Here is a 12,419-nt window from a genome sequence, read left to right on the forward strand (position 1 = left end):
GGCCTGCCTTGCGCTGCCTTGCTCAGCTTTGCTTTGCCATGCTGGCTTTATACTTCTATATACTTTTTGCTATTTTAGTTTTCTAACCAACAAAACAAATTGAATCACGTTCGCCTGGGAAAGAAACGTGAGTATTTTATTTTTTCCCGTTAAACATTTTCATTTTTCTTACCGAATAGCGGAGAGCGGGCGAACCAACTGAAAGTTGTTTTGTCTGATAATGATGCCATGGGGTCAGCTGTTGTTGTTGTTGCTGTTGTTGTTGTGTCTGCTCCCAGTGGCTGTTGAGTATTGGCCAGTGGACCATGGCCAACACCATCATTTGCCTCATATAGATATCAGATTGGTGTGCATGGGTGTGCATGGGTGTGTGTGCGTGTTTGTACTTTTGTTTATTAAAAAGAGATTGGCGTGCGCAACAGAAGGAAACCAAATAAAGATTTTGTCATGCCCAAGCCGAGTTCGTTCGAATGGACCATTCATCATCATTTCTGGCCTGATGATTTTATTTTGATTTTGGTTCTGCAAAACGTTTGGGGATTACCAGCCTAATGATTTTATTATAGTTTGGATACCCCACAGCTATCAACAATTGATTGATCGTCTGCCTCTCAGCGCCCGGTTCATTGTCTCCTTCAGTTCATTCATTTGGTGTCCTTTGTAGTCGAGGCCTCATTTAAGTGTTGCTTTATTATATTAAAAGCACATTAATGCCAGACCAGCGTTATATGAATGTACGAAAATTCTTTAAAATTTTGTAATAAACTGAACCTAGTTGGAACATAGACCAAAAGCCGAGACGTCAAACAAGGGCCAAACAATTTGAGACCAGAAATCAGCGCAGCCTGCACAAAGTTTTGTGCGGCCGACACTTTGCCATTGTCTCGAATGGGTCCAACAAAAAGAAAAACTGTGAGCTTTGCAGACACTTGAATACCCTACAGTGAACAGCTTCTCAACGTCAGCTAAATAAATTGGAAAAATGAAATATATAATAGAATATTATAGAATATGAAAATGTTGGATTTAAGTTTTTGGCATATATTTAATATATACTTGGAGCGAAATAATGTAACTGATGAGATAAAAATATTCGATTTTGTATATTTGTTTAAAATACGTCATTTTTAATTTAAATAAAAATATTGATATTATTGGTAATTAAATTCGCTTAGAGCATTTGTACTGTATTGAATTCTCTATTAAAGGTAAAGGTAAAAAAAGAATAATAATGAGTAATAAGAATAATAATAATAATAATAAGTATTAATAAAGTTAATTTACATAATAAAAGCCTGTTTTTTTTTTTTTTTTACTTTTTACTAATACCAGCAACTACCGATATATGAATTCTAAATATATCTAAAATTAGGTTCATAAAAAAGGTTTCACAGTAATTTTAAAATGTATTATATAATGCATTACTTATTAAAAAAAAAAAAATAGAATAAAATAAAATAAAACAAAAATGAATTATACACTTCCAAAATGTCTGTTGCTTTAAGCAAATAAACTAAGAAACATAATAAATGAGCTCAACTGACCTTATCAGCAAATATGCCGACTTCTGTGTAGGGTAGAGTAGCTAACATAAACTAAACCAAGGCCCGCAGCATGGTGCCACTTTGACTGACTGCCACGCCTCTAACGCCCTGTAACTATCTGTCTCTCTCTCTCTCTCTCTCTCTCTCTCTCTCTCGCTCTCTTTGCCTCTTGGTCTCTCTCTGATTTGGTCGTAATTACGCGTAACTTTCGACAAGTGTCGCCAGAGAAATCGCCAACGTCCCGCCAGCTCTAGTGGGTGCCCTACGTGTCCCTGGTGTGGCTGGAAAGTTTTTGGGGCTGTGGCGTCTTTTGATGTTGCGCAAGGAGGCGCCACTGTGAATGGCCCACATGGCGACCAAGGCAGCTGCGGTTTAATCTCCTTTTAAATTGTGTACAGCCGACGCCCCCAGCCACGCCTTCCACACAAGAATATGGACCAAAAGTTTGCTGGCACTTGCGCTTGATAACTTTGAACAAAAGCGGGCAGCAACGGGAAAATAGTTGAAAATTCATTGTGGGGGAAAGTCATTGTTACACTTTTGTGGCACTGCTCCTACTGCTGCTCCTGCTCCTGCTGCTGCTGCTGCTGCTGCTGCTGCTGTTATTTTTCACTCTAATTAGCCGTCATTGGTTTGTGATTTGTGTGGGCGCTCGCAAAACACCTGACGAAAGGTGCAGTTTGGTCAGCGGCATGGCAAGTTAAATTTGCAGCAGATTTTTGATTTAGTTGTTCAGCCACATAAATCTAAAAGGCCACTTGAGCAATTTTCCAGCTTGGGAAGCAAATAATTTACAGCAAATGTGGTTTGGCCAGAATTTATACTGGGCTAAGACCGCATTAACCATGCAGTCGAGAGCCAACAGCTGAGAGCGTCAGGCCAAAGTAAAGTATATTTAATTAAATTAAATACACACAAATGTGGTGCAGGAGGGTAGAGACTCTGCTTTTATTGTCGGCCTTAAAAGCGTTAAAGTAAATCATTTAGGACACAAAGCAGCTGCCAGGCTAATGGCCAATGGACAATACTTAATGCTCATGGCTCATTGTCCAAGTCGATCACGCCCGCCATTTGTGGAACAACATTAAAATAGACTAAAGTGCTCTGTGACCTCTGCCTTTATGGCCACTTAATATATGCAGTTAATTAGCAACACACACACACACATACTTTCATTGGCGATTGCTATGCAAAATGGCGGAAATTTTTACTGTTGCTGACATTTTCAGCATCTTGGCTGGCAGGTGGCCGCTGCTGAAATGTCCGGCAAATTGCTTTTGATTAATGAAGCAAGAAAAAATTTTAAAAATAATATTAAGTCAATCAACGGTCAAAGCTATGCGTACAAAGTAGACAGGAAATTGCTCTCACAAAGGAAAAGCTATATAAAAAAAAAAAAATCAACATGGAAGACAGCTCTAGTTTAGCTGAGCCCGACTAGAATATACCCTAAGCAATGACCGATGTGCAGTCAGTATACTCCATAGATACTTCCCAATTCCAATGGGGTTAGGGTATATAGATAGTACTATATTGAATACGAAACACTCTATGGAGCACTATATATATATATATGTATATGTAAATACTACCTTACCTACCTACCTGCTCTAACTACAGTATCTCTCGCGCTCTTTCTCTCACTCACTTCCACTGTCAATAGCTGACTTCAAGCTACTCACTGACAGTGACTGAAATTACGGGATGTCAAAAATTAACATGCTTTTGTCCACGCAACATAATGGCCGACATGCCCTGACATTGTTGTTGGCGCTGCTGTAGTTGTCGTTATTACAGTTGCTGTTGCACTTCCATTTTAATGCTGTCGGCAAGGCCGTTAGTGGGGGTCAGCTAGAGCGAGAGAGCTACTCAACTGTCTGGCAAGGCCTCAAGGCATGCAATTTCTTTTGGCATTCTACTTTTGTCGCCTTGTCCTTGTCGTAATTATGAACTTAAAAGGCAGCCCGAAGCGTGTCATCAGCGGAAGCAGCGCCAACGGTGATGCCATATTGTATTAATATTTAATGGATGTCATTTCTGCGCTGCTGTCTGATTTTTAATTGAACAAAATGTACAAGAGTGCAGCTGCATGTTAAATATTTAACATACTGTATTTGCTTTGCTGTAACACATTTCATTGGGGATAAAAATACCGCTTGATGATATTTAAATACATGAGCAGCTGTGCCATCCTTGTCCTTGCTGCAACTCATTAGCGACCGCACAGATTCTTTATGCTACTTTCACTTAATTCATTAGTCACGGTCGTGTAGATAAAATTAAGGCGAAGGCCATAACCTTGGCCATGGCAGCTATTTAAGTTTATATAAAGTAATAAACATTTACAAAGACTTCATTTGCATATCGAAGGAGTTTACTTCTTCTCTGTGCCTCTGTCGGTAGCTGAGAGCATAATTAAATTCCATCCAATTAAATGACTGAGAAGGAAAGCTACCTTAAGGCAAGTTGTGCTGTCCACTGGATAAATGAAAAACAAATTTTACTTTGATTCACTTGCTTTTTGTGAAAAATAAAAATAAGAAATAAAATATGTGAAAAAAAAGTGGAAAGTGGAAAATCTTTTACGGCAAAAATTTAAATAGTCCCTTCATTTGAAATTTTCGCGCCAATTGACAGACGATGCTATCGCAGTACTGCCACTATAAGATACAAGAAACAGATGGCAGCACTTGTAAATAACGTGGCAACCTTCTGCTTGTGTAATAAAAACATTTGATTGATTAAATTATTGTTAAAAATTTTATTTAATGTAATTTTGACCAGTAATACGTACACACCAGCTGTGTTTGTACTTCCCACCTACTTTGGTTGCCCGCAGACAACAAATGGTATGGATCCAAACATGGAGTGTCATTTGACTACCTCGTTCAAGGCCGAACAAATATAAACACGATCTTGTTTTTTTTTCTGCAGTTCATACATATCGCAATTCCGTTCAATTTGTTGAATTGTTAGCCGACAAGCCAACAAAATGCTGCCCGCCATTGTGTTCCGGCAAATGCACCGCCCGCTCAGCGCCGGCGGACTGCATCATGGGGCAGCCACCACATTGAAGCATGTGCTCGGCGTGGGAGGCAGCAGTTTTGTAAACTGTCTAAATCGTTATGTCGCTGCTACCGGCTTCATACGTATCTCTTTTTTGGATATCAATCAGCGACGCAATTGGGATGTGGCCAGACTGCGGCTTTATGCGGACGCCAAGAAGCAATCGCTCCATCTACGCACACTCCAAGGCAGGGATTTGCTTCAGGGCGTCATCGATAAGCAGCGTGCAGAGTTTATTGAGCGCAAGAACTTCCTGGTAGATGATATACGTGAGGCGCGTCACAAGGTGCAGGAGCGCGTCAGGGAGAAGATTGTCGAGATACGCGAGGAGCGTGAAAATATCATGACCATACCTAATATGTTGACCATCAGCCGCGCCATACTTTCGCCCTATATTGGCTACGTTATAGTTCAGGGTGATTATACGCTAGGCATGAGTCTACTCGTCGTCGCCGGCATTACAGATCTGGTGAGCATTCAACAGTATCTTATAGAGATATAAAGTTTATCCATATATACTCTTTTGCAGCTCGATGGTCAGATAGCGCGTCGCTGGCCGTCGCAGGCTAGCAAGGCTGGCTCCTTTTTGGATCCCATGGCCGACAAGCTGCTAATGGGATCCTTGGTCATATCGTTGTGCTACAGCGAGCTATTGCCCATGTGGCTGACTGGGGTCGTTGTATTTCGTGATGTGTTCCTAATTGCCGCTGGCTTTGTTATACGCTATATTAGTCTTCCGCCACCAGTAAGTATTTGTATTCTTTTATAGCCTTATATCTCTAACACTCAACACCAAATGTTCCTTTGCAGAAAACGTTTTCGCGCTACTTTGATGCCACCCATGTGACCGCCCAATTGGAACCTACATTCATCAGCAAGGTTAACACAGGTGTACAGCTAGCCACAATTGGTATTAGTCTGGGCGCACCTATATGGAGTTATATAGGTAGGGTGATACATAAATTCGGGTTTATTCAGTTATTATTCCCATTTTTTACTTAAACAGACCATCCAGCCTTGCATGGACTTTGGTATTTAACAGGCGTAACAACAATCGCTGCTGCCCTCAGCTATGTCATTAATCGACGGAATACTTTTAAGATTATAAAAAAGAAGACGTAGAACTGAGCATTTCTATTATGAAAACTAAAAAAAAAAATCAAAAAAAAAAAACGCAAGTAATAGAACATTAGTTGCATTAGTTGATTAGTATATAGCCATTTTGTAAACAAATAGCTATTAATAAAATTATATATTTTGTTATCAATATGGCACTGATTTGTTTAAATCACTCAGCTGTTGTTCAACTGTTACGCATAGCGAACGCAGAGGGCCACGCTTCTGCGTGGTGCTACCGTATCGGTGGCTGCAATGTTTACAATTAGTAACTACAGTTGCAAGTACTTTAAAACAGCCACCATCTCTCATAAATGTATTTATTTTTAGTGGAGATCCATTATTGAAATAATTACATATTTCAGGCTTATCTTAAAGAAACTTTAGAGAAACATAGCTGTACGGACATTAGCACTTTTATCGAAATATTAAGGATTCTAACAGCAGTATATACAAATAAAATACTTCCAACCGTTTTCAGTGTTGCACAACGACATTTATGAACTGCGCGCATCATTTTGTTGTAGCCTGCCGAGCCTTTTAAAACGCGAAAAGGAAAATAAACTAAAACATATTTACAAATACAAAAAAAAAAAAAACATTAAAATGTGAGTTAAATGAAACATGCTACTTTAAAATGAAAATAATCGTTATGTTTATTTGTTTTCAGGCCTAAAGTCAGTGATAATACATTGCGCGAACTTGAAGACATTTTGAACGAGAGCGAAACCTACGCAGATCGGCTGACTGCTTTTCTTAAGCTTAAGACAGCACCAAAACCGGCAAACAATGGACCTTTACTTATGTGCGATGCGGATTTGTCTTTCGATTTTGATGTCGACTTGATAAAACTACCACCGAAACAGCAACCAGCATCTCCAAAAGACGCAATATCAGTTGAAAATAAGGAGCACCCATTACGTGAGATAACTAACCAAGCCTCAGTCCCAATTGATCACAATAGGGGAACAGCATGCCCGATTGTTTCAGACACACAAGAGTGTCCACCTACATCACCTGCACGTACTGATGGATGTCCGGTGTCCAATGCGTCTTCATCTGGTCTTTGTCTAACGTCACCTCGCAAATCCCTAACACGACGCAGTGGGATTCATGTACCGGGGTCGGATCGTTTACGTCGTGTGGCCATACAAAGACGATCGCGGAGTTGTGGTCGTCGCGATTTGCTAAATGAATTCAATAATTTGTCGAAGCTCAGTTCGAATTTCGTAAGTTCCAATGAAACTCTTTGTAATTTGAGAGACATCCAGCTAACTAATGTACCCTATCAGGAACCGACCGTGAGCAGCACGCCAGCCTCTGAGAAAAAAGATACAGCCAAGCCAGCAGAGTCCCCCCAAGAAAAGTTTCAGCAGGAACAACGCGATGAGCAACTATCACAAGCATCCAATCACTCTGTCAAGCTATCATCACAGCGATCATCGTCACCCGATTGTAACAACAAGCGACGCACCTATACCATTGAAATGGGCCCCGAGCCTGGTCAGCTGCTGTTGTCTCCGTCGATAAAGAGCACCCAGAACGTCTCCGTATCGAATGCATCACTGAGACAAGCACGAAGTCGCCTTGCACAATACAGAGAACAAGCTGAACTATCGGCAGCCCGGCTGAAGATATTAGCTCCTGATACACCAGCGCGTGCTTTATCGCACACACTACCAAATCCGGAATATATTGTGCCCGAAACACAGCCGCAGCCAATGCTAAAAAATTTGTCCAACAACGCTTTAGTGACGCCCTTTATGGTTGTACCCATAAACTCGATGCTCGCAGCTAATGCTCAGGCAGCTAATGCTATTGCAGCTAGTGCAATACCAGCTGCTGCACCAGTGGATGCAGCAGTTCAAGTGAAACCGGCTCCAAGTGCTACTGTGGCCAATCGCAGCATGCAAACCTCTTGCAGCCCGGCTGCTGTGCAGAAGTTAGAGGACATAATGACGGACGATGATAGCGAAGAAGAGCGGCAGTCAAGTCGAGTACCCTTAAATCTGGCAGCAGCCACTGGCAACAACAACAGGCAACGTAGCTTACGCAGTCGTGTGCAACGCGTGGACAACTCCATGCAGCTGCTTGACTTACATCAGTCCCGCTCAAGCGATTCACGCGAACGCGATCAATACAAGCCGCGCCAAACGGTGCTTAACAAGCCCTCCCAGCCGGCTATCAATGGGGAGCAGTTTGCCTTCGAGCTGGCACGCATGAGCAACTACGAGATCTTAGATTTGCGCAAGCGGAACTCCTTGGGCAGACACCGTCCAGTGAATGGTCATCGACAGCAGTCCACTGAGCAGGAGAAGCAGCAGATGCTGCTGGATCAGCACATTGAATGGGAAATATTGCGGCGCAATCTGGAAGAGCAAACCGAGCAGGACGCACTCCCCAAAACTGTACCGATGTCCCAGGATGAAACATTGCCTGCAGCGTCTTTAATGCAATCGCCAGCGGTACCTCCCATGGACTTCAGAGACAACACCTTGGAACATCAAGAGAATAGTTTCGTGCTGCAGGCACAACGCTCCCATAATAAGAGGCGTGAAACCCTCAGGGTAAGGCTTTGATTTATCAATAAAATTATTATTTAAGCTCGAATTCTTCACTCACAGCAAACCTTTGAGCTACCATCCATGTCGCCAGCGGCGCCTCCTGCTGACTTCAGGGACAATTCTTTGCCACCGCAGCAGAGGACCCGACGATTGCGTTCCAGACGTCATGAGCCGCCAATGGTAGGTGCTATATCAACTAATCCAAAAAATGCATAGTTTCATAAAATTTATATCAACAGAGTGAAGATGAATTGCTGACTGTGTGCACGCCACCCTCACAATTTCGCAAATCCAGGTCCAGACAGAGGGAAAATCGGCAGTCGCAAGTAGTAGAGCCTGTACCACCTCCATACCATTTTAGTGACAATGCCGAAACGGATATAGAGGAGGAGAATCAGGAACAAGAGCAACAACTCTTGCCGCCAGCCCAGTTCGTCAATGAAACACATCAAATCCATTCAATTCTGGAAGAAGTTTGCATTGAGGAGATTGCGGCTAATGAGAAACCAAGCAGCAGCTCGTTCGCCCAACGGTCCATGAGGCTGAGAACTAGCACGCAACTGAAAAAGTCAGAAGTACAGCCACAGATAGAGCAGATAGATCTCCAGGAAAAGCAGGAGGAGAATCAGCAAAGGAAGGGAGAAAAACCAAAGAAGAAGGAGCAACAGGAAAGAGAGTTGCGTGAGAAACAGCAAATGGAGAATGAAAACAAGAAGAAACTAGAAAAGGAGATTGAAAGGCAGCAAAGAGAGCTGATGGATATACAGGAAAAGGAAAAGAAAGCAAATGAGCAAAAGAAGCAACAAGAGAATGAAGCCAGAGAACAGCAGGACAAACAGCTGGAAGAACAACACAAGCGACAACAAGAGGAAGAGAAAGAAAAGGAGGAGCAACAGCATCAAGAAAATATCGGGCAACAGCCAAGAGAGGAGGAGGAGCTAGAAAAAGAAGTGCGACAGGAAAAAGAGCAGTCGAAGCTTCTCAAACGAAAAGTGAAAGGTCAAATGCAAAAAGAGGCCCCACAGCTGGAGCAGCAGGAGCTGCATCACGACGAGCCCATACAGCTGGTAGAGCCAGCACCGCCAGAAGATGTATTCAAGAAGCCAACAGCTCCAGCGCCACGAAGCAAAGCAAACAAAAAGAGTCGATTGGAGAAACAGCTGCTCATTACGGTGGGTGATGCCACTCTTCCGCCGGATGAGCGAGATGACGATGCCAACACGAGTAAGTAAACTGCTGGCAAATGACTAGGCCAATCCACTAATGCATACTCAATTTCATCAGCTGGCGTTCGTCGTTCCAGACGTGGTCAGGTGCCGCTGTGCAATACCTGGGTGCACAGCATTAGCGATCCCTTCCAGTTTATGCGCAAGATGATAGATCCACCAAAGAAGTCATCGGCCAAGAAGCCCAAAAAGCGAACAGCTTCAACTGCTGATGGAGGCTGTTCCATGATAAATAAACCACCGCTGTCTGCCAGCACGCCTCGTAGTACAGCTGCTCCCAGTAACAACAAGCGCACGAAACAGCAGCAGCCGCATCAGGATAAACATCAGAGCAATGTGTTGAGCACTTCGGACGCAATTTCAGGCATCACCAGACTTAACTACATAACAGAGGAAGACGAGCCCGTAGAACCAGAGGCGGAGGCGGTAATTAATGTAGTTGAACCAGCGCCTGTGCCCAAAAAACGGGGACACAAAAAAAAGACGCCGGCCGACAGCACTGAGCCAAACAAAGAAACAAAAGATAAGGAAAAGAAGAAAAAGAGGCAGCCAGCTGCAACTGCAGTTGAACAAATAGCGGAGGAGCACGAAGAAGACGCAATGCCGATACCTGACCAGCCAGGCGCTTCTCCACTTCCTAATCAGTCGCACGATCCTTCATCGGAAACGCTAATGTCCTGGTTATGCGGTGCACGCGAGCTGCCACCAGATAATTCCGATGTCACCGAGACAAAGACTGATTCAATGTCTGTCTGTGAGTTCTCCGTCTAACAAACTATCTTTTATATATATAAGGAACGGTTTTGTAAAATTATATCTTTTGCTTGCAGCACGAGCAGCCAATCTGCATTTCTCGAACATTGATGGGATCGAGTATGCCTTTTATCACACTGAGGATCGGTATTCTATGGGCTATATGCGCTTCCAGCCACTGCAGCAGCGGGGAATGAAGCGGGCCAAGACCAACACATTGGTTCGTCTTAATATAATTATATAATGTATAAACAAACATATTCATACATAGTTTTTTAATCTTAGCGTTTTGTGGCTCTTCATGGCAACTTTGAATTTGAAATAGTTAGCCCGGAGTCGGAAGAAACCTGCCATGACATATTGTACACGGGCGACACGATAGAAATTAAAAAGGGTAAGCACTTAAAATTTTAAATTTTGTATTTTCCATCCTTCTACTATTATCTTTATATTACACAAATAATAATTAATAACATTTCCTCAAACATATTTCTTTCAGGAAGTCGTTATGACATTAAAAACCGCTTGGATAAGGTTAGCATCATAATGGTCTATCGTAACTGATTGTATGCAAACATCTTGTTGAACTATACATACTATTTATACTATTTCTATCCGTATAAATATTACAAATGGTTAATTATGCGAAAATATTTTGATTAAGTTTTCGTCTTTAAGTTAAGTTTTATATATGTTCTGTTTTTCTAAATATATAATAAATAATTTGCTACGGCCTAGCAATCGGTGTACATTTTTAAATAACATTTTATAAACTTGTTTAATTGTTTCAAATTTGTCAACTGTTTACCAACTGTTGGGTATACCCTCCCGCGTTTTTTGAGTGCTACCAGATCATTGCCGATAATACTTGCGTCCAGTGTGGCAACGCCGACAGTGCTGCCAACTGTCAAAGTAGCTGTCAATTTTTTCTTTCTTTTCCGGTCAGCGAACAGACCTGTAAGTTCGCGTAAAAATTATACATTAATTAAAATCGTTTAAATTTAGTGGTTTTACCAAACAACGCCAAATATAAACAGCTCTAAAAGACTGATAATTGTGCAACTTATGCCAACATATCAATATTGTTAAACGGTCGATAGTTATTTAGCAAAAATAATAGCCAAAGCTGCCAATCAAAACAAAAGTCTCAGATAAAATTATTATAAAAACCAAATGCTAGTGCAAATAATTGGCGAGCAATATATGATTGAAAGCGTAATTGAAGACGAATAAGTGATTTTGTGCTAATTCCTTGCATTTCTCTTATATTTACTTTACATGCACGCTCGCTCGCTGCTGTCGTCGACGTCGCTGCCTACTATCAACAAAAACAACATAATGGATTGGGTCTTTTTTAACACGCACAGCCGCCAAGATGAGGAAAATTATGAAACAGGGCAAGATCGTAATCGTCCTCAGTGGACGTTACGCCGGCCGCAAGGCTATCATTGTGAAGACTTCCGATGATGGCACGCCGGAGAAGCCCTTCGGTCATGCACTCGTTGCCGGCATCGACAGGTACCCTCGTAAGGTGACCAAGAAGATGGGCAAGAACAAGTTGAAGAAGAAGTCCAAGATCAAGCCTTTCCTGAAGAGCCTGAACTATAATCATCTGATGCCCACCCGCTACACAGCGCACGACATCAGCTTTGAGAAATTGTCGCCCAAGGACCTGAAGGATCCCGTCAAGCGCAAGACGCATCGTTTCCAGACTCGCGTCAAATTCGAGTCGGTGTACAAGGAGGGCAAGAACAAGTGGTTCTTCCAGAAGCTGCGATTCTAAGCGGGGCAACTGCCTATGTGGAGGTCTCTTGATTTATTTGTCGTCGTTTTTTTAAGGTTAAATAAAAACACAAATTTCTGATATAAAGTGACCGAAACTAGCAATTGTTAATGTGTTTGTATTATCCGATTGTGTACACTTTATGAAGCTATGAATTTAGTAAATCTAGGTGGCATTTTGTTAACCCACGTTTGCCGGACGTCTATAGTGTCTAGTATAGATTTTTGGTAAGCCGATTATGTGCCATAGGGTTTTTGTCCAGTGTTAGATGTTAATATCCTACTAAATTAGAACATACATATTTTGGTATGTTTACTAATCCTTTCCTTACATCGGCATAGATTGAAAACTCTGTTAGCCTTCAATA

The 12,419-nt window shown here is 42.0% G+C and overlaps 3 protein-coding genes across 5 annotated transcripts; all 3 read left to right on the top strand.

Moving 5' to 3' along the window:
• Window positions 1-4,219: 4,219 nt before the first annotated feature.
• On the top strand, window positions 4,220-5,877 carry LOC6574608 (probable cardiolipin synthase (CMP-forming)). The gene is made up of 5 exons (XM_002000608.4): window positions 4,220-4,393; window positions 4,479-5,079; window positions 5,140-5,355; window positions 5,421-5,556; window positions 5,617-5,877. Exons 2-5 carry the CDS (start codon window positions 4,537-4,539, stop codon window positions 5,730-5,732), a joined length of 1,011 nt encoding a protein of 336 aa, XP_002000644.1. The 5' UTR covers window positions 4,220-4,393; window positions 4,479-4,536; the 3' UTR covers window positions 5,733-5,877.
• A 336-nt stretch (window positions 5,878-6,213) lies between these two features.
• LOC6574609 (trichohyalin) lies at window positions 6,214-10,933 on the top strand. 3 transcript variants are annotated; one of them, XM_044007948.1, is made up of 10 exons: window positions 6,214-6,334; window positions 6,397-6,647; window positions 6,699-6,955; window positions 7,019-8,293; window positions 8,351-8,470; window positions 8,530-9,514; window positions 9,575-10,270; window positions 10,347-10,489; window positions 10,555-10,663; window positions 10,769-10,933. In XM_044007948.1, coding segments are annotated over exons 1-10 (3,903 nt in total). In that variant the 5' UTR covers window positions 6,214-6,332; the 3' UTR covers window positions 10,834-10,933. The 3 variants fall into 3 exon arrangements, with proteins under 3 accessions (XP_043863883.1, XP_032589551.1, XP_043863882.1); XM_032733660.2 differs by having other exon boundaries at window positions 6,717-6,955; XM_044007947.1 differs by having other exon boundaries at window positions 6,397-6,955.
• A 194-nt stretch (window positions 10,934-11,127) lies between these two features.
• Window positions 11,128-12,156, top strand: LOC6574610 (60S ribosomal protein L27). Its single transcript, XM_002000610.4, has 2 exons — window positions 11,128-11,226; window positions 11,637-12,156. Exon 2 carries the CDS (start codon window positions 11,645-11,647, stop codon window positions 12,050-12,052), a length of 408 nt encoding a protein of 135 aa, XP_002000646.1. The 5' UTR covers window positions 11,128-11,226; window positions 11,637-11,644; the 3' UTR covers window positions 12,053-12,156.
• The last annotated feature ends 263 nt before the right edge of the window (window positions 12,157-12,419 follow it).

The sequence above is a fragment of the Drosophila mojavensis genome, unplaced genomic scaffold, assembly GCF_018153725.1.
Source record: "Drosophila mojavensis isolate 15081-1352.22 unplaced genomic scaffold, ASM1815372v1 contig_231, whole genome shotgun sequence".
NCBI classification, from domain to species: Eukaryota; Metazoa; Arthropoda; class Insecta; order Diptera; family Drosophilidae; genus Drosophila; species Drosophila mojavensis.